This window comes from Sinohyriopsis cumingii, chromosome 2 (assembly GCF_028554795.1).
Source record: "Sinohyriopsis cumingii isolate HCF-2022 chromosome 2, ASM2855479v2, whole genome shotgun sequence".
NCBI lineage: Eukaryota > Metazoa > Mollusca > Bivalvia > Unionida > Unionidae > Sinohyriopsis > Sinohyriopsis cumingii.
The window spans coordinates 64,498,400-64,522,082 of record NC_142962.1 but is presented as its reverse complement, the minus strand read 5'-3'; the positions used below and the strand labels follow the sequence as shown (position 1 = coordinate 64,522,082).

General features: G+C 32.8%; 1 protein-coding gene across 1 annotated transcript in view; it reads right to left on the bottom strand.

The window, feature by feature from the left end:
- The window catches only part of LOC149805055 (uncharacterized), a 142,060-nt gene that overhangs the window by 23,365 nt on the left and 95,012 nt on the right, over nucleotides 1–23,683 (bottom strand). The window contains exons 31-36 of the mRNA XM_089946902.1: nucleotides 23,381–23,524; nucleotides 10,626–10,794; nucleotides 8,600–8,744; nucleotides 6,308–6,426; nucleotides 5,749–5,888; nucleotides 324–465 (exon numbers count right to left, since the gene is read on the bottom strand). Of these exons, the coding sequence (XP_089803028.1) occupies nucleotides 324–465; nucleotides 5,749–5,888; nucleotides 6,308–6,426; nucleotides 8,600–8,744; nucleotides 10,626–10,794; nucleotides 23,381–23,524 (859 nt within the window). The remainder of the gene's footprint in view (nucleotides 1–323; nucleotides 466–5,748; nucleotides 5,889–6,307; nucleotides 6,427–8,599; nucleotides 8,745–10,625; nucleotides 10,795–23,380; nucleotides 23,525–23,683) is intronic.

Below are 23,683 nucleotides of genomic sequence, written 5' to 3'. Positions count from 1 at the left end.
CCACATTACATCAGCTTACCACACCAACAATTCCTCCCTTAATGATCATTATCAGACAAAGCCCATTGCAAAACAGGTAATCATGTGCCAAAAATAACTCAAGATCATCAAGTTGTACATAAACTAAAATTAATAAATTATCATTTGTTATGATGATGCGAAGCTTTCAAAGTGTCTCCATGTGAAAAAAAAATGCATTGCTTCATGAATTTGCCAAATTCATACTCAAATACAAACCAGTTTAACACAAACATTACATGTATACTCATTACAGTCAGGCTAGTATTGAAAAAGATATGGTTTACATTAAGGTACATTCAAACCTTGCGGGTATCTACTGATGTAAAGCTGAAACTTCTCCAGTGAATTCTTGTCAGTAAATTTATCTAACCAGTCTACAAAAAACCCATTTGTGTCTTTTATGTAGTCAATTTCAGAAGTTCTTCCCATCACATGTTCTTTCACCTGCAATGGAATCATAGAATATATTCTTAAGTAGAACTTTCTAAAACTGTGTTCTTCAAAGAATGTTTCTTTCTAAAACTGTCATCTTCAAAGAATGTTACTATCATCACTAATCAACGATTAATTTTTTTCTTCAATAAATTATTCTACATCATATTGATGTTATTCAAGAAAAAGTCTTACTTTTGGTTTCTTTTGTATTGTCTTTTCATATCTGTGAAATATAGTGATCGTACATCTTTTAAAAGTAATCTCCAAGGTAGAAATAAAACTGTCCAAAAAAATATATGATCGTATAAATTTACCACACATGATACATGATAGCTGCAGTTTCCAAAATATTGCAATCTGATTCACTTTGGTGCTGTGTGGCACAGCAACATGTGTAGATTATTTAGCGCTAAGCAATCGGAATAATGTTCCAAACTATTAGGAGGTTTTTCAACTCAATTAACATGCCAAGTAATACCATTACTAACTCTAGCATGTTAAAACTTGCAAAACATGTCAATGTATATCATTTCATATTCTTCCTCTCTCAGACACATACATAACACTAAATAAAAAACATGAAATTTTAAATTTTCTGCTTCTCAATTCTTAGAAATGTAATTGTATAAATTAGCTTTTGTGCAAAAATTAGGTATACTGTACTTTTGAAAGCCAGATATTGCTTAAAATATTAAAGAGGAAATTTATGTGACACAGAAAGAGTTTAATCTTGATGTGAATGTTTTATGTTTTAATCTAAGAAACTGTCTAATTCTTCATTCTCTTGAGCACTACTTTCACTTTTGTCTTAACTATTGGAGTTATCTCCCCAAAATATACTGATATATATGACACATAAGAGAAGTATTTACATAATATTCTATATTTCTCTAATTTATGACATGATTTAATGTCAGACTCATTTATCTCTGAGTTAAAAAAAAATGATATTGTTTGTTTCTTCACTTCCCCTTATACTGTGATTATCATGTTAAAATTAAAGTCTTTTAGACAAAGTTATTCTGTACTAACTGCCATAAGGTAATTCAGCACCCTGTGTGTCAACCTGTTCCCTAGCACACTCATCATTCTGTTAATCACAGAGAAAGACCTTTCTGTCAGGAAAAATGGAAGATATAATTTTTTAAAGAATGTACATGAAGATAGGAGACTATCCATATCCTAAATCAGTTACCCCAGGGCAAGGGCTTCAACAGTCAAGACAATGATATTTATTCAAATAATTATGACAGTATAACTATGATAAAGCATATTCCTTTCCATTAGGAACAGTGTATCAGTGTGTTTTTCATTGTTTAATTTATTCACTGAATTAATATCAGAGAGGTAGAATAATTTTGTTGCAAAAAAGCAATTTTGTCCTATGCTTATCTGAAGGACACAGATGGAAGATAAAAATCAATCCTTTTTATACTTGGATAGAGAGAAAAAAGAAATTAGAATTAATAGGGAAGTACCTATTAAATTAACTTCTTCTGATCAAACTATTTTACTATGTAAATATAAGAGCAAGTCATGGATAAAATGCAACATTCATTCCTTGTGACATTTTCCAGTAAATAAAAAAAACATAAAGAATGATAACAATCATAACCACAACTACTACTATAACAATAAAAACAAAAATATATTCTAAATGTACCTGACAAATTACCCACTTCCACCTGTTGATAATTAAGTTGATCTAAACCAAAATATACCAATATGGGAAACTTACCTTATGATACAGCAAATTCTACACAAATAATGAAGTCTTTCATTTGGTGTTTAACCCCATTCTTTTGTTTCTTAAGCTATTTCTTTATCACACTCTCTTAATTGGAATCACCTTTGATTGGACCAATCTCTATCTTAGTAGCTATATTTTTGAAGGTGCCTGTTTTTCAAAATGACTTTGCTTAACTTAAAATATAATAGGTGTAACTGTTTAACTAATAGTGGAAACTACTGAAATATATATAACAAACACTACCAACAGATTCCATCATCACTTCCGTACAGAAATTTCTCATGGATTCCACATGGAATAATTCAGGAATCAATATAGAAGAGATAGGGACTAAAAAAACTTATGGAATCAGACAATTTATTCCATATCTATTCTGTAAGTACTTCACAGCAAGTGAAAATTCCATATGGAATAAAGTTGCAACTTTATTCTATAAGCACTTTTTTCCATATGGAAAGCAGGCTCATGTATTATAGCATCATGGAAAATACTCTCTGAAGAATTAATAACCTAAACTATTTGATTAAAATAGAAATATTGCTGGGGGTTTGAGTACATGTATATGTCATTGTAGCTGATGTGGAAGGATGAATATATATACTCATATAAAATTTGAAGAAAACACATGCATGTCAGTTTTCTTTAATTTATTTCCATAGATGTTTAAAAACAGCCAAAGACATGACCAAAAAAAGTACAGTTAATGTAGACATGATTAGAATATTAATATCTGGTAGTACAAAAGATGAATCTTTGGACTTCAAAAATTTGGTGCATGGTGGATTTTGCACTTGATCTGATGTTTACTCTGAAAAATAATTTTGTTTGCTTCCTATTAAAATATGCTCTACAAAAATCATACCCTAGTGAAAATGTGACTTAAACTTCAGCACAATCACAGTGAAACAAATTTGACATTTACTCAAATATCCTTTTTTCACTAAAATTATGGTAGTTTAGGAGATTTTACCAAAATTTATGAAAATATCAGTGAAATTTTGTGATTGAAATACCACTGGCTCTGCCAACATTTCTGAAAATATCAGTGAGAATTTGTGATTGAAATTTCAGAGAGTTTGTAAAAAATTCTGAAAATATAGTGATATTTTGTGATTGTAATATCACTGATATTTCAATAAAAATATCAATATGACATAATCAAATTTATTTTTTGTGTCTTGTACAATTTGAATGATTTTCAACAACATTTTTATTTTCTGTTTCTGATAGCTGTAATTTTATTGTTTATTTTGGGCACAATAACTTCTTTCCACATCTTTCCTTGCTATATTTCTTTTTCAAACTTTTGTTGTTGTTGTTGTTGTTATATTTTTGTTTATCTTTAATTGGATTTAACTGCCCTCAAACAAGTTTTCTTGTTTTCCATTTTAAAACAGAATTTTGCTTTTCTCCTGACCTGAATCTGATTTTCCGCAATATGGACCCTTTTTTAATATCGTCTCCGAAACTTTTATTTTAATAATGCTCTATCCAGTCCCATTCCACAATAACCTTTCTAATAAGTATTTGTTCCATTTATTATTTAACAGATGATTGCTGTAAAGAGCTTTCTGATTGGTCAAAATTTTTTTCTTTCCCAATGAATCATCACATAACGGAAACTAATGGGAATGAGCATGCTTGCTAAACATGGCTATTCGAATTTTCGAGCAGGATACTAGCTTGAATAACCATTTGAAAAATGTGTGGGAATGAGAATAGATTGAATGCAAAGTTGATGGGAATGCTATTAGTCAGTCTGTATGAAAACTGAATGCCAGGACTAGCATTTTGCTTTTTGTGCCATAAAGAGCTTTACAGTAGTGGCTAACATGCTAAATATGACAAATAATTTAACGAGGATGATTTCAAAGTTATATTCTCCAAACTGATTATGCAGAATTTAAGGGGGGACAATGTATAGATCACTGGTGGGAATTGTTGCCAGATACACATGGTCATATCTTTGCGGAGTTTTCTTGACCCACAAGTAGATTCATCATTCAATATCATGAGTGGCATTATTGTATATATTATCGAAATAGTCTAGTTGTGTTAGAATTCAGTGTAAAATAAGAGTAATTATATCAAGATAAACATTGCTTATGGAACAAGGACTAATTCAAGAGACTACAACATCATGATAGTTTGTACATTAATCAAAAATCAAGTCTGCAGAACAAGTGACAAAAGGCAGACTGAGCTAGCATTGCTTCTTTTTGTAATCAATGTCTCAAATGGATGCTTTTCTGTCATTGTAAATCATTTTCACCCTTGAATTTTCAATGCAGGATATTTTATATTTTATATATATGTATGTTTATGTATTCACAAATGCCTGTACATATGTTCCAGGCTTGATACTTTGATTTTTAAGATCACTTAATTATTTAGTGTCAAGCCAGATTCTTCATATCATGTTGTATATGCTGTATATATTGTAAATAACAGATAGAAGGCCTCAAGGTAGATTAGATCCTTCCAGAACTTAAGTGAATGTTTTGGCTGAACTTTTTGTGAAACCTCACAAATATTTCAGTGAAATGTTAGCGAGATCTCACCACAATTTCAATGAAAGTTTTGGTCAAAATATTTGTGAAATCTCACCAAACTTTTCATTAAAATGAAAAAGATTTAAGTAATGCCATCATGGATTAGGTTTTGTAAGCAAGAAAGAAAATGAGGACAAAAAAACTTAAATCTTATTTGATAATGTCTGTCAAAATAAAATTTATGATCCATTTTAAAAATTATTGTGAATATTTATCATTGATTCCCAATAATGTCTAAGAATCATTAGGCAGAATAATAGAAATCTGAAGCAGATTTGTCATGGTTTAGGCAGAAAGTGCTTAAAAAACCCACCTGAAATCTGCCTGGAAAATTTCATATGGGATGGACTATTACCAAATTCCATATGAACTATTTACAAATTCCATATGGACCATTTCCAAATTTCATATGGTATATTTCCAAATTCCATGTGAACTCTTCACAAATTCCATATGGACTATTGCCAAATTCCATATGGAATATTTATTTTATTCCATATGGACAATCTACAGCTCTCATGGACAAATTTGCATAATCCATGGAACTTTTCATAAGAAATACAAATCCATAATGTTTCCATATGGATGCACTGAAATCCATAAGAGTGGTTCAGCTTTAAAATAAAAATGTCCATATGGATATTTCTGTAAAAGTATGTATGGATTCCATATCCAGTCCATGTGGAAAATTTCATACAGGCTGGCTGATCATGTTGCTAATACTATCAGAGAGTAATTATCCTGGATTATATTAATTTAAACCCAAAAGGTAAGAACAGGTGTCATTTAAGTAATAGGGCTTTACATTATGTGTCATAATGTTTATTTAACAGAATAGTTTTATAAGGATTGCAGGAAACAAAAGCACAGTGTCACAGCAGACAGCATAGTGGTGGGTTCTAAAGTGTAGCTGGTTGAAATGATAGAATAGTGAGACCTCTCAGTCAAAAGGCCCTTGAGAAAGCACTACTGTATCACATCCAAACTTACAGACTTCCCAAGTATATTGGTGGTTTGTGGTGGCTTGCTTTCTACAGTCAAACCAGGACTTCGAAATACTGCAACAGTTTCGGAGTCATACCATACACGAAGGAAAATTGAATATTTGCCTCCTTCTTTAAGATGGTTTTCTTTATGTAAAAGAAAGAAAGATCATGATAATAAAAGTGATGGTGTTCATAAAACAGATAAAAAAGTGATTCTGCAATAAAACAGGTTTATAAATTTCTTTAGCTGAATGCCTGGAATTCATTTTCCTCAACTCAGGATGTATCATCCAAAGGTAACAGAAAGAGTGAAAATAAAACATTTTCACAATTAATGGACCAAAGAGTCTGTTTAGATAAAATTCCTTTGATCAATACAATCTTCAGTAGTATAACAAGTTGTTATTGCTCAAATAAGGACAAATATTTATTTGATTTTATAAAAGAATATGTCTGACACTCTTGTCACTTTATTATGTCTTACAAGTGCTTCTCTTCACGTATTCAACAAAAGTATAGCCTCACCAGCATAATCATTTATATATAATTTCTCATTCACTCACCAGGAGGTAGACTGGCCACTATTTGTATTCTTTGTCCAGCATCAAACCAAAATTGCTCTGTCCCTTGAAAAACACCATTCGGGGAGCTGATTGCACTGTACCCAATGCTCCATTCATACCTTGTGTTAATGTGAAATGAATATAATATTTTTAATTTGTACAGAACATTGATGTATTTGCTGCCTTAAAAAATATAAACTGTTGTGTTCTATTTAACATAGTGTTCCTCAAAACACAAATCCTATTCAACCTAGGTTGGCATATCAATGGAAGGAATGAGTGTATACGTCACTGATCACACTGGATTTTGTGATGAGTGCAAGGCATATGATGTATCATGGGTCAAATGTACTTTTAGTTGAAAAAATTTGTCAAGCAAAAGAATCAAACATTAAACCATCATTTTTGTCACACTGAACTACTTTGTTACTGCAGTAGTAAAGTTTTTCATAATGCATCAAGATATAACATTACAAAAACTGTCTTACCATAAAAGCTCTGATGTAAGTTTGAGACTTTTTTTTCAAGATATAGAGCAGTAAAAGACATAAATACAGATAAGGCCATCAAGGAATGAAAATTAGGCCAAAGTAGCTAGTAATAGTTAGTGCTTCTAGTTTGATAAGTATGCAGCAATATGCCTTTCAGTGACAATATTGATTATAGAGTCGAACCTGTCTTGAAAGACCACCCCTTCTGCCAAATCATAATGGTCTCTCAAGACAGGTGGTCTCTCATAGCAGTGGTCTCTCAAGACAGGTTTTACTGTACTCAAAACATATCACAGTAACCTACTTTTGCTATAGTTCAGTTTTGTTTGTAAGATGTTCCACATGATAATATAGAAGAGTGATGGTGAAACAGAGTAAAAGATAAGCGTGGGGTTTGTGAGGTTTAATAATTCAACTTCTGAAAATGGAAAAGCCACTCAAGCAAAAAAAGGCCACGGAGACATACTTTTAGTATCACTGTATGGTTAAGTTACTTTTTGTGTAATGCATCCACATTGCAATTTTTGATGTGAAGGGGAATTAGGACCAAATGCATGGAGAGTGTAACAAAAACATTTTGAAAAGGGAAAAGTCAGTACAATATGAAAATAGGCTATTATAAGTGATGTTTGGTATGGCTCCATTACTTTTCATGAGACGAATCCTCACCCTAATTTTGATAAGAGTAGTTCTGTTAGTAAAATATCAGATGTATTAAACTATAGTGGCAATTTATTGCAAATCCAGTTTACTATAATATTTACTAAGTTTAAAGGGGCAAAATACACAGTAATTGTGAAAATATGACTCCATACAGACAGGAGTACAGGATACAAATAGTGAGACATCCTACCTAGACAGATGAGTATTGGATAAAATTAGTGAGACATCGTCAACAGAGGATCATTGGATACAATTAGTGAGACATCTTACCAAGGTAGAGGAACATTAGATACAATTAGTGAGACATCCTACCTAGACAGAGGAGCACTGGATACAATTAGTGAGACATCCTACCTAGATAGAGGAGCATTCAATACAATTAGTGAGACATCCTACCTAGACAGAGGAGCTTTGGATACAATTAGTAAGACATACTACCTAGATAGAGGAGCATTCAATACAATTAGTGAGACATCCTACCTAGATAGAGGAGCATTGAATACAATTAGTGAGACATCCTAGAGAGATGGATTGGATACATTTAGTGAGACATCCTACCAAGATAGAGGAGCATTGCACTGGGTACAATTAGTGAGATATCCAAGACAGAGGATTGGATACAATCAGTGAAACATCCTACCTAGACAGAGGACCTTGGATACAATTAAAGAGACATACTACCTAGATAGAGGAGCATTGAATACAATAAGTGAAGAAATTACTGATTTAATTCAGTTTGACTACATGTTTTGCTCTCTTTTACTGAGTCAAAATTTGGAACCTGAATCAGGGACTCTCATAAATTATTAGGTTGATATCATTGGTCAAGAATGTTATCAACTGACTTTACTGCATGATCGAGCACATTTGGTACAATTTCAGCTGGAATGGTCACAAATTTGTCAAATATACTGTAAAATATTGTAATCTATATGTGATCTGCCCTGCTAATGGAAGTATGCCTGACTAAACTTGATCCATGCACTATTATTGAAATTGGTCTGCTCAAAGCAACTTTCAGTGTCACAAAGTCCTTGTGCAGGATGCAAAGAAAGTACTGTAATTGGAACCGACAACAAATCCCATTTTAAGCAAACTAACTATTGGAATAAAGAACATTACATAATATCTTTCTTACCATTGGGGTGTTTTGTTCTGAAGCTTTACTATTTTCCATTCTGCAGCAAGAGCAGTATTGGAGAAAGTGTAAGTTGGAGTCCTAGTAGTAGCAGGGAAGTTGAAATCAACAACGTCCATAACGACCAGCAGGCTGTTGTGATTATCTTGAAAGAAAATGTTCATGCTTTTATATGAAATAAAATATATGTTCTATGATCATTCCTTATTAGTGTAAGAAAATAATTTGTTGAGAACATGAAAATGTCATAGTAGTATTTTTAGCATAATGATTTGTGATTTTGTATCATGAGCTTAATAGGTTTATTATAGGAGTCCTGATCTTTATTATAGGAGCCATGATCTTTATTATAAGAGTCCTGATCTTTATTATAAGAGTCCTGATCTTTATTATAGGAGCCATGATCTTTATTATAAGAGTCCTGATCTTTATTATAAGAGTCCTGATCTTTATTATAGGAGTCCTGATCTTTATTATAGGAGCCATGATCTTTATTATAAGAGTCCTGATATTTATTATAGGAGCCATGATCTTTATTATAAGAGTCCTGATCTTTATTATAAGAGTCCTGATCTTTATTATAGGAGCCATGATCTTTATTATAAGAGTCCTGATCTTTATTATAAGAGTCCTGATCTTTATTATAGGAGTCCTGATCTTTATTATAAGAGTCCTGATCTTTATTATAAGAGTCCTGATCTTTATTATAGGAGTCCTGATCTTTATTATAGGAGCCATGATCTTTATTATAAGAGTCCTGATCTTTATTATAAGAGTCCTGATCTTTATTATAGGAGTCCTGATCTTTATTATAGGAGCCATGATCTTTATTATAAGAGTCCTGATATTTATTATAGGAGCCATGATCTTTATTATAAGAGTCCTGATCTTTATTATAAGAGTCCTGATCTTTATTATAGGAGCCATGATCTTTATTATAAGAGTCCTGATCTTTATTATAAGAGTCCTGATCTTTATTATAGGAGTCCTGATCTTTATTATAGGAGCCATGATCTTTATTATAAGAGTCCTGATATTTATTATAAGAGTCCTGATCTTTATTATAAGAGTCCTGATCTTTATTATAAGAGTCCTGATCTTTATTATAGGAGCCATGATCTTTATTATAAGAGTCCTGATCTTTATTATAAGAGTCCTGATCTTTATTATAGGAGTCCTGATCTTTATTATAAGAGTCCTGATCTTTATTAGACAGCTTCAATATTTATCAGTGTATGACGCTTTGTTACTATGTTATCTTGAACAATGTAGACATAATTTCCCATTTATAGACATATTCTTTTGTTCCTTAGAACTTCAAATCTTTAATAATTTCAATCAGGGTCAATAATATTATATATCTTTATGCATTAAATTATTTCTTTTTAAAATGTGCATTTCTTTCCACATCAGACAAGGCCACAAGATAATGAATAATTCTCAAATTTCAACTTACACTCAACTCAACTTGAAATTCATGCATCTGAATGGTCTTTTTTGCCAATCCAATGCAGAATAATTTGGTCAAATCTTACTTCTCATGTTAGATTTTGTTTTTTAAATGTTTGGTAAAATGTCTTTATCAACATGACTAGCACATGTTAATATGTTAACTGTTTATTTGTTTTGTAAATTGCTGACAAAATGGAAGTAATACGTCTTGCAATAAAGTGAGAATAAATCATTATATTTGTTAACACTGTTATTTAAATTTGGTGCAAATACTAACCTATACGAGTCAAATAAAAATGTGCATTTTCTTAATTTAAAGAAAATGTAGACTTAATAGCTTTAACTAAATTAGGGCCGGCTTATGCATTAATATTTGTAACTACAACAAAAATGAATGTATTTATTTATTTTGGAATGAAAATGTGATTGTATGTTTGAGTATTACAAAGAATTTAAGGCTGGTTTATTAATACAGGTGACAAATAAATGTGGTTATTTTGTTTGTATTTAAATGTTGGGTTCAGTATGAGGTATTAAATACAACTAGTTACATTTGATTTGCAAAAGAAATTACCATTGGTGACATCTTTGCACTGCTTAGAGGAATCCACACACTTCTCCCCATGGGGAGCACATACACAGTGTCCCAGACATGAATGGGAACTGCATCTTCTTATGAGTTCCATGTCTCCTCCATCCATCAGCGTGAATAGGGAGTGAATTACTGGACTTGTCAAGCCAACCTTTGAAACAAGCAGAGAGTTGCATTTTATAAATAATAATAATTCAATTCGAATCATCATACAAAAATGTACTCAAACATAACCTGAGTTACTTTTAGTATGCTTCACACAGAGACAACTATCTTCAATTATTATATGCTCATTTTTTTCTCTCATGACTGCATGACACGTGTGTCTGAATATAGTATCATGTGTTAGGAACTACATTTGATTGCAAACAAACAATCTACACACATGTAGATGGCATCAGAGATTTTGGTTTAATAGAGTTGTCTGGAAATGAACTAACAAACTGTTTGGTACATTTGAAAGTAAAGATGATAAATATGATGATGTGTATGATTTCATTCAGTTACAAAAGAAACTTTCAACCATCCAAATGACTGAATGTAATATCCACAATTTCCACAACAACTGTGAGACATGCTGAAAATACCATTCTTACTATTTAAACACTTATTGAGGAGAAATGTTCATAACTATTCGTTATTTACAAGAAATGTGTGTAACTTTTTGTAAATCAACTGTTTCAGAACATGAGTCATGTTCTCTATGGTCAATAAAAATAACATAGAATGGAATATTAAGGCCAAGGCATATCCTGTCTACCTCAGATAAGTCCTATTTGACAAGTCATACCAAGCACTAAATTAAAAAAAAAGTCCAACTGAAGATGGCAAGTTTTGGCAGAAAAGCATAAGCCTGTGAGCCCATTAGCCAAAAAATCAAGACACTGAAGAAGCCTTATTTCTGCTGGTGAAATGGGATGTCACATCCAAGCTGCTTTGCAATTTTCCCTGTTTAACTTTTTTTCACAATATGTTTGTATTCTTAGTAGTGATACAAGTCATACAGGTCATGTAATTAGCTGGAGTCCCTCATAAAGAGTATTCAAGTGATAGGGCATACAAAAATGTCATCTATAGCTGTAATAACAATGGCAATAAATATACATACTTTTTTACAGCTTGAATTTTCTCAAAATGTACTTTCAAAGTTACTTCTGATAATCAGAATTACATGGGTTTCAAAAATTAATCCACAGTGCAAAATTGTTCTGCAATTTAGACTACATTTCTAACACAGATCAAAGAAGAATTTACAGTGCTCCAAAATTACATGAATTTAATATTTCCTAGCATACAATATTTAATCCTGTATCCTTTTAAGTATTTCAAATAAAAGAATTTCATATTTCTCCACCTTATGATTTCAAACTATCATTGACAGCACAGAAACACATGTGGAGTGGCATTAAAAAAAGGCCAGTCCCTCCAGTGAAATTTACACTGTACAGAGTTGACCTAGCCATAAATTCCAGTCCATCACAACTAGAAAAGCATAAGTTAGTTACACTGGGAGAAAAACAAAATCCCTCCATTACAGACCAACTGGAAAAATTTTATGAAGGCACAGTCATTCACAATATGACTCTAAATTTAAATTTTAAGTAAACTAAAGTGAGATTTCTTTTTTGAAACAAATGATCGACAAGTTCAAAGGTTGCTGGGTGGTGCTATGTGAACATGAATAATGTTAATGTGTACTTGTTGCACTAAAGTTTGGTAATCTAGCAGAAATTTAACACTTTGTTTCTTCTAATGCATTCTTTTTATTATTAAGCCTTAGGCAAAATGAGTATATAATAAAAAGATCACTACATCTGCATGGGAAAATATGAACTTGTTTTTTCAGAGCAATACTTCACTCCTAAAGTCATGCAGTTTAGCTCAGAAAAACTTGTTAATATTTTTCCATACAAATGCAGTAACCTAGAAATCTGAATTACAAAAAGAATGAATACATCAAGGCAAAAGAATGTTAAATATTGGCTAAATACATGGACCTATTAGGTACAAATGGAAATAAACAAAGACTGGTTGGAGTTTGTTGAATGTTTTGGAGTTCATACTTAGTGAATGAATCTTAAGTTCAGTGTAGTAGTTTAATAACACTCACAGACCATATAAATATCAATACATATGAAAAGGTTTCAGAAATTTTCTTCCAAACATTTTTTAAACTGATCGTTTTGCAAGAGTCCTCACAAATATTTTTTTTAAAAGTTGATGACTAATGCACACTGCCAAATTAGTTAATGGTGATTGTCAATAAACATTCACTCCACAAAACTCAAAGATTGAAATGTGATCATCATCCTATATGATGAAAATCTTATTAAAAAATTAAAAAAATTAGGTGATCAAGATGAATAAAAATTCTAGAAAAATGCAGTAATCAAAATGACTACACAAGCAAGGAGAAACCATTATCAAAATTTTCTGTAGGACAACAAAAACAATTTGAGAACTATCTGGAAAATGTTCAGTAAATATGGAAGAGGAAAATGCAAGAGAATTAATATTATCACTGCCTAATGACTGTAACTATATTTATGGTCCAAACAACATTCAAAATATTTTTAATCAATTTCTTGTAATAACTGTCTAAAAAATTAAATAATGTGGGTTTGACACATCATTTAAAACAAAAAGCTAACAAATTACTTGAATTAACATGCTTCTAACTTCTTAGGGCTTTAATGACAGGCCCAAACTTAATGCATTACAGTCTAAAACCATGCCAGTTTTCACAATAGAAAACTGCATAACAACTATAAAATGATGTATTACAAGAAGAGGGAAACAAAATTTTAAAAAATTAAATTAATATCAATATTTTCTTTTTCTTACAAATCGCTACAAAAACATAGGCATGACTCTTTTATTAACTGTCCGGTGACAATCTACATCATGAAAATCAACTGGGCTTTTGACAAAAAAGTCATGCCTACAAAACTGCCTTTTATATGTATGTATGTATGTACGTATGCATGTATGTATGTATGCATGTATGTACGTACGTACGTACGTACGTATGTATGTATGTATGTATGTATGTATGTATGTATGTATGTTATATATATATATATATATATATATATATATATATATATATATATATATATATATATATATATATGTATATGTAAAATTGCCTTTCAAAAAATAAAACTCTGAGTTCTGCAGTATCAGAATGTTCTATCTTAGGGCCTCTGTTAATTTCATAAACAGACTACCTCTGAAAATAGAAGTTTGCAATCTCACCAACTCATTTGTTTGCCAATGACCCTACCTTGGATGATGCTCAAGGTAAACTTGAGAAAAGCTTTCAATTTGCTCTTAACAGTCTCCAAATTTTAGCCATGAAGTGAGGGCTTGAGGGGTGATGTCCAGTCTGCATGTGTCATAACTTACCTCAGTGTGTTTTCAAGTAATGCTTGAGTATGTGAACAGGATCTTGCATGGCAGCTGCTTTTGACCTGCCTATGAAACACAGAGTGAATGGCAACTCTTTGACTGCCAATAGACAGTAACCAATTTTGGCTATGAAAGCTGGTTGTTTCAAAAGGACCACTGAACCATAAAATCAGAACTAAGATAGTTCAGGTCCATGGATAGGTCATGTAACTCATCCACCCTGCATGCTGAAGGTAAAGCTATTAGGAAACATGTTTTGTATGATAGTAACTTTACCAAAGTGTAGGCTAAACACTAAAATTAATTTGCATCGAGCCATGTTAAAACCTAGGACATATTCCATTTTGGAAATCAAGTGAAGGATTATCAAAATTGGCTAAAAGATCCAACAGATCTTTATTATGCTTAATAACAAATCCAGCATGATGCCAGAATAAGTCTGATACAACCTTTGATAGTAATTGGGGAAAACATTTGGCTAGATGAAGGATTCAGGCACTCAGAAGGATGATGTTATTGATATGGCACCAGTCCTGGAAATCATGCCACTTTCCCCTGCTCCACAACTGTAGGTTTCAATTATTTGTCTTGAAATCCTGTCCAGACAAGAGCCAAGTATGAAGAAGATGATGGCCATGGCAGGGATGGAACACTTGTGTCTGTGGTTGCTGAGATGATTTGGGTTGACCAGAATCTTCCTGGACAGATCTGTCACAATACTGAGTAGATTGGTAATCCAGAACTTGTCCCATCTGAGAGGGGCTATCAGAATCATCTTGCATTTCTGGCCCCATAACCTGTAGATTATTATTGGTACCATGACCATATGAGGATAGGCAAATGCCCAAAGCTTTTGGGTCTGGAACTGGACAGACAAAGGTGGGAAACTTGTGATTCTGCTTTGTCACGGAAACATCAATCATCAGATGCCCCAAATGGGCATGGATCCAAATAAAGACCAATAATAGAGAGACCATTCCGTGTGAATAATTGACCTTTCCTGGATATAGTGATATAGTGTCAGTCAAGACATTGAGTCTGCCAGAAATATATCTGATTTGTACATTGATATGGGTGTTGTCAGTGTAGAAATTGCCACATCAGAACACTCAAGTTGGGTTATTTGTTTCCCCTGTTTGAGGAGGTAGGTCACCACCACAGAGTTGTCAAACATAATGAGAACCATTTTATCTGAGTAGATCCTTCCAGAAGTGAAAGGTATTGAAGACAGCCTTTATGTCTAAAAGGTTTATGTGGAGAGGTTGCATCCTAAGGTCCCAAGTGCCACTAACAGTAGTGAAGTCAGGGAAGAGGAGTGCACCCCAACCATATGTAGTGTTGTTGGTACATACTGTTATTTCTGCTTGGGCTTCTCCAGTGGGATTTCCATGGTCAGCCAACCTTGGATGCACCACTGATGCAGGTATGATCATATCTCAGGCATGATCATAACTGCTTGATTGATGAGACTTGTGCTAGCAACTTCATTTGTAACGGGTGCATCAAAAGACAGTCCTGCAGGATAAAGTCTGCCACTGCATTGACTAATATGAGGAGCTGCATGAACTCTCTTGCTGAAATCCATGTCCTGTTGGAAATGTCCATTAGGAGTTCAATGATCCAGATTATGTGAACAGCATGAAGCCATGCCAGATTCAGGTTGGAGACAAACTCCATAGCCAGATGGACAAAACGCTGGCATGGTTGAAAGTCAGACTTTTTCAAGTCCAGACAGTTGTACCATCTTAACATTATTCTTCATAGCCTAGATGATCCAAAAGTGAGAGATGATTGTTTCTGCCTTGGAGTAGAATAGAACGTACCTTATATTTCTGGAGGATGGAATCCAGGTATGCTGCTGTCAGTGGAGATGAAGTCAATTGGAACTGGGTGATGATGCAATCCATAACCTTGGTAAAAACCCAAGGGCTGATGCTGAGGCCAAAGGGTAGGACTTTGAACTGATCAACCATATCACAGAAAGCAAAAATGTGAGGCTGTGCTATTAAATGAATTGAATATGGTACAAACCCATGTGTCCTGGCTTATTGCCCAATGGCCACAGTCATGTGGCATGTGGGAGGACTTGCACCCACTGGATGGCCTGAAATTGGGGGGGACACTCTCCCAATCAGTCAGAGTGTGGAAGCAAGAGAGGGAAATAATAGGAATATCTGGCCTGATGTAAATAGTTGCATCATCATTTCTCAGACCAGATAACACATCTTTTTGAATGCAGACAGTTGTACCATCTTAACATTATTCTTCACCACTGCTGGTGACATAACTAGCTGACAGTTGCAAACAAATGAACTTTAGGTTGGGGGTGACCACAGCATCCCCCATAAGACTCTAAACGGAGGTTGACTTTGGATGTATACTGAAGATGTCCATCTTATCTTTGATTGATTGATTGTTATTTTTATGGCGCCATACAAAAGGTTATATATACGATTATTTAAAAATGGGAAAAGGTTTTATATTGACCAGCGACATCAAAACCAAATAGCTGAAAGTAGAAAAATAAGATGGTTAAGGGCAATATAGAAAACTTCCCGATCAATGGGGAATGTAAATGGTATATGTTAATAAAGACAGATGAGAAGCTGTTGAAAATTATGGATGGTAAAAACATTACATAAAAATGCTCAAGGTGACGGCATAAAAGTTAGAGCTCAGAGTAAATGTTCATTGCTTTCAGGAATTCTATAATACAAGTAATGTTTATTGTATCAAAAAGTTCTTATCTTATCTAACATTATCTTGTTTTGATTTATTCTGTCTTTCCTTCCTTTTGATGCAATCTGATTACTGCAGCGCCCAGACTTCCTCCATCCATATAATATTACTCACGCTGCATGGCATAGATGATATACACTTAGTACAAATAAGAGTCATAGTTGTCTTCCTTTGCTTTGAACATTTTGCATTTCATGCATTTAGTTGATATTTCTACTGAGATGATGCAAGAAGAGAAAACAAATCATTACCTGCTAATATAGCCCCCCATTACTAACAGAATAAGCAAAAATTGTGTTAACTTGTAAATGATGAGTTAATGATAGCATGTTGTATGATAGTCTTAAATACAATGTAGATGAAGTCCATAAGGTGAAAAAGAAACTAAAATTTGGAATTTAAAAAAAAATAATGTATACAACCTGTCCATTAATCCAAATTTAAAGGTGGATGGTCCAAATTTAACACTGAGATGGCAAGAATTGGATTGTTTGAGGTATAATGTACATGATGTACATGCTATCAGTACAGCAGTGAAACTTAAAAACTAGTTACACATGGTGATGAGGGGAGGTAATGGGCAAGAGTTATTGAACTTTGTCAATATAAGATAGACAGGAAAAAACAAATTTTGTCTTTTAGCTGGATTCATGAGGTAACTGGTTTATATTCCCTAATGTTAATGTGATTGGGGGAACATATTTGAGGGAGAAACAATTTCTTATATATGGCTATAATAGTGATCATACTGAATATTAGATTAGAACCATTTTCATTTAAAACCAACTATGAATCATATGAAGTCTTTGGTGAAAATTTTGTCAAGATTGGACATTTGATGGACACCTATTTTCACTCAGAACCAACTAGATATTCAAATAAATGTGTGCCTATAAACATTTTGTAGGAGTCCCAGTTGTTTAGGAGTGGCAATAATAGACTTGTGCTGACAGACAGATGACAGATAATGGATAAGTCATTGTACAAGTTCTTCTGGTCAATGACCTGCATGGACCAGCACCATTATAAAATAATTCCTGACTTCAGAAAAGGGCTTAAAAAATAATACTTGATTAGTAAATAAATAATATTCAGAATGTAAATCTCACAATCAAAGAGTTACCAATGCTGAAAAAAATATTAAGAATGGTCAAAATAATGCTGAAAGTGTCAACAAAATATGCTGCCATTTACTTGAACAGCATTTCCCAGGAAGTATTATCAAATGTTTTACCCCAGATCAAATGACAGGCACAAATATAAAAGTCCTAAGCTAAACAAAGAGCTATTTCAAAATAATTGTCACTTTATTAGGAATAACATTCCTTATCATGTTAAACCAAAATTCCAAATATTTCTTTCTTACTATATAGGAGTATAAAATGGATAAAAATCTAAATAATTTGAACTATTTCAGTACAAGTTATACTAACATTATGTTCTACCTATGCAGCAATATGGAAGTCCTGTATTTCCTTCACCTGTGTTTCCTTTATGTTGGTGAAAGTGTTGATAAGATACCAATATAAACAATTACCATCAGTCAAACATCATGCCAAGATGAAAATTGTGTGGTTATATTAATTAGGGTACATGTTTTTTCAGACATTCCATACTGTCAGCCTGTCTAAAAAAGTATTAATATAATGGAGGGCCTCAAGGTAAAATTATATCCCTTAACATAAATCAACTGCAAAAATTAAAGCAATAATAACAATGTTTTCCAAGCCCTATTGATAATATTTTAAGCTCTCTTTTCCTGCCATAAAATCAGGCTGATTTCAGTGTCATTTGATTTCATTGACTTTGTCCATTTATAAATCATATTGTCTCATGGAGAGTCACTTTATGCAGTAGGTCAGACAGTGCCATTTCCAATTTTATTTGGCACTCTCTGCGTTTCTGGGGTGTGGATCCAGTTGTACTCCCACTAAGTTTGTAATAATCTCTGTATCTGTTTCCACAATAAGCTCATTGGCTTTTTCTTTTACTTTGGTCAATATTCCTCTAGTACTAGTATATATATGGTACAAATCATGATGTAAATCATTTTCCTCTCCTTGTTAAAAAATAGTCTTCTCTATTGTGCTGTGTTCCATGGTTGAAATTAATACAGAATTTTCACCTGGCTGTTTTCAAACACTTTTCCTGCCTCATGATCATTGCCACTTGAAATGGTCAGTTTTATGTACAGTAGTCCACCTCTGATAAGGTCACCCCTATTGCAGCAGGGATGTGGCCTTATAATGAGGGTGGCCTTTCTAGAGGGGGATGACAAATGCAAATAGTAAATACATATGAAGAAAGTCAGAAGTACATTTAGTTCTAAAACATTTAATATTTTCATTAAAAAATCACATGCATGTTGTGAAATAAATGTAAAACAAACTGTTTCATCATTTTCAAAAGAATGTTATGAATAACCATTGATATAGTTTTAAAACTGTCGTTATAATTATGTTACAAATCACATCATCTGTCACTTTGTTGGTAACAGTCTAAAAACCAAACCAGTCTCATCACAATTAAAAATATCCTTGCTGTCATATCCATGCATATATCATTTAGTCTTTTGTTCCAATCTTCATTAATAACATCAGCTGATTCTCAACTAATAACAGAACACTTAGTATTGTGTCGCACTTGAAATCTGCGCAAACCATCGATTACTTTCGGTAAAGTCGTCATATCCCAATTCAACTGACAAAACTGTTGCTTTTTCTTGTCATTCAAATCAGGATACAAACATCTCCTGGCTCAAACAATCTTCCTTTCTCTGGCCATTTCACCTTCCCACTTCTGCATAATTGTTTCCTTATCTTTCATGATATTGTTATCTGAGTCTTTCCGACATTAATTTTCTGCAAGGATCCTCGACCCCCCTCTCGGTCAGTTGAATTAATTTCACTTTCTCTTCTAAACTGAGAATTTTTCTTTTCCACGATGACATGTTGATCTTAAGTTATTCATGTTGCCAACTACAATACTGATCAAACAATTTTGTATGTATCTAAACAAATGGCCGTATGTTTATAAAGGAAGTGATCTTGTCACATGATTCATTGGTTGCAGTCTGGTACCCTATTGTTTTTATGCATTTTTTACACTAAGTGAGAGAAGCCAAAACAGCTTTGATATGTACCAATAACATCATACAGATTTGACCTTGCAGCCATTAGGATTTGTAATTTTGACATATTTTGTCAGTAGTAGTAGCCACTAATTATCAAAGTCAACAAGCTCAGCATCTTACTAAGGGAAGCCATAAAGGCTATCAAACCATTTTCCTGCTGACTTGTGTATTGTACATCGATACTGCCACTTTTCAGTTGTTACTACTGTTCAATAATTGTAATCTTAACAATTATCAGTGACTAAACCGGATATCTTATGATAACACAGCAGTAATGCTAATTGGATTACATGTACTTACCCTTTTGTATGGATTATAATTTGAGTCTTTCTCGGCTTTATAGAATAAATGTGGCTTCTCATGAGGCAAAAATTATGTAATATTAACCTTAGTGGTACATGTACTTTAGTCAACACTTCTTTCAATAACGAAAACCTGACATTGGGAAACATCAATCGGATTACTTAATACACATTATGAATAAAATACTGGTTCTGGATACATATTAAAATAAAATGCGGCCACTTGTGAGGGGTAAATTTTATATTATTGCATTAATATGCTGGCCACTGGTCGTATTAGCTGGGTGGCCTTTCGCAAGGGGTACTTTTGAACACAAACTCGTCAGTGCCAACGGATTCTGGCCGCAAGGAGCCACAGGTGCTCGACGTGAGCTTGATGTTAAGAAAAAAATAATAATCAATAGGAAAAAAAATCATACACAGTGACAAAAAAAACCTTAGATTACCCCCATGACCCATTCTGACATAGGACCCTCTCTATCATAATATATAAGAGAGAAGGTACGGAACTTCCAAATACTTCGCTCAACCCATGACCCTCGATTTCCTTCTGCTCTTTCCGTCTTTAAAGGCACGCGACCATACTATATGGCTTGTTTTACTTCTGATATATTTTTCTATCCATCAAGCCATCATTGACTTTTCTGCGTTGTACCAAATTGAAGTTATGGGCTCTGAAATGTGCTATTTTCTCTAAGTTTTCCTTTGTGGACACTTCCGTGCTCCTATGATAATAAGAATAACCTTATATATATATTATGATAGAGAGGGTCCTATGTCAGAACGGGTCATGGGGGTAATCTAAGTTTTTTTTTGTCACTGTGTATGATTTTTTTCCTTTTGATTATTATTTTTTTCTTAACATCAAGCTCGCGTCGAGCACCTGTGGTATCAATAAGAGAAATACCTCTGTAATTGTTTGGATTGCTCTTGTCACTGCACTTATATATAGGACAGAAAATACTCCTCTCACACTGTTTGGGAAAATATCAGGATTAGAAGAGCATTAAGAATAGGTAAGATCACTTCCTTCATGCACTCATAAAAATGAGTAGTTATATCATATCCAGGGATTTTGTTTTTGATTTTAAGCAAATTTCTCATAATTTCAACATATATGATATTAGTATTTAAGTGAGGTAGTTCTTCACTAAGAATGTTGTCATCTAACTCACACACAAGCTTCTTCAGTAAAGATTTAAAGTATTCATGTCAATTTTTGTGGAGATATATTCTACTTATTGTTGAGAATAATGTATTTCCCATTTCAAAATATGCCAGAATTGTCAAGGAATTTTCCTCACTTGAGTTAATTTTGTTCGTCTTGATTCCTAATGGGTATCTTTTCTTGAATGTGATTATTGCTTTAAAAGTAGTTTTATACTCTCTATATAACTTAAGGTCAGCTTCTGTATTTGAGAAAATAAAGCATCTTAACTATAGTAAAAGTTACATGGGTTATGTAAGTGCATTTACTGGTATAAATTTAAAAACTAATTTTGATTAAAAAATTTAATCATGCTATAGTTATAACAAAGTTAAGTCAATTGTGATTTTTTAATGATCTGCACATTGACTGTCTTAACAAAATTTCCAAACTAAAATTATCAATCAATGTGGACTTTTACAATGGCAGTTCAGCATTAGACTGGGTCAAGAAAGTTGATATTGGATTGAACTATAAGTGCAGGGGGAATCAAGGTAAGATCATGTGAGCTAGAAGTACTGTAGTTTGAATTTTCCTTCATCCCCTGTATGGATGTTGAACAATGAATGGGATAGAGGAGTAACATACAACAAGTTTTATTTTTAACTTGTAGATATGACATTTCTTCAAAATGATAATTTAGTATAATGTAAAATTTAACTAAAATAAATCTGATTTGACAACCATGTTTCTACTGCCTTTTAAGAACATATTTGTATGGAAAAAATAGGCAGAATGTATAAACTGAAATAAAAGACAAGACATAGCATACATAAGATACGTCTAAAGTTACATAATTGCCTCTATTTATTGGCCTTGTGTGCATTATTTGTCTGTTGTTTTTTCCCTTCTGGTGTTTTCCCAGTCTTTGTTTATAAATAATGACATTATCATGTCTCTGTTTATGTCTGAAGTACAATTTCTTCCCAACCACAGACACGTTCCCTCTTGCATCAAAGAGTGTAACAAAAAGCCAGCTTAATTGAGATCACCCCACTTGTTTGACTGTCTAAAAATGTTGAAGTATATTGTCATTGAATTTGCCATTAAGCAATTTTTGAGAAATTTATATAATAATCTTCAATAGAACTTTGATGGACAAAATAAAGTTAATAACACCATTTAAGTTTAATCAAATTTTCCAAAATGACACCAATAATGGTACAAAGTGACTTAGGGTGCATACATGAGAAATATGACTTGTATTATAGTAGTTTTTATTATATTTTGCCATTTTTATTAATACAATCACTGAGAGATTCTGATATTTAATGAATTGTTGGACAATTTACACGAGTGGGGCAGTCATCTCCTGCATAAGAAGGTAGGACAGAAATATTCTATTTTTTTACACATAAATCAAATATTCAGTATACAGTTGACATTAATTTTCAATAATGAGGAATAAACATTGAGTCAACATAGATGAACACAATAGGCACCATATCTAATGCAATCAATACATTTTTCCATGCCAGATCTTGAGGAGAGCTATTAAATCTAAATGACAGTCTCATAGTTTTATTTAAGATCTATTTTGCTAAATAAGTACATAAATGGCTAAATTAAATTACAGATTTATTTCATGAGCAAATCCTAACTTTACTTGTGTTTTATAAAAATAAATAACATTTGAAGGAGAAACCAATATAAACCATCAGTCTCAATTGGTACACACAGCAAACCATGTAAATGTTTATAAGATACCAATATAAACAATTACCATCAATCCCACTTCATGCACACAGCATCCAATGGTCATGCCAATCATGCCAAGGGAAATAATACAGCATGGTTATTATGGTATCTATTACTACAGAATGATACAAAGTATGCATATTCATTGTAAATCTGTACAAATATTTTTCCTTATTGATAGCACACATAATGATACAAAATATCTTACCTTATTGACAGCACACATAATGATACAAAAATGTCTCACCTTATTGACAGCCCACATACTGATAAACACCTTCTCATATTGTGTCAGGGACCTGGTATCTATTCTTGCCATCTGGACATAACCTTCCTCTGCGTAATGTGTTGTATTTGTTTCATGTGTAATTGTTGTAGGTATCTGAGGTTCCTATGAAAAAATACAAAGAGACATTTCAGTCCATAATTCTTTCACTTAATCCAATCAATCTGGATTTTATAACTGATGGATTTAAATTTAAAAAAGAGTGAGTGTGTGCATGTATGTGATTTGGCTCTTTAACGTAGATTTATCACTTTTACAGTCATA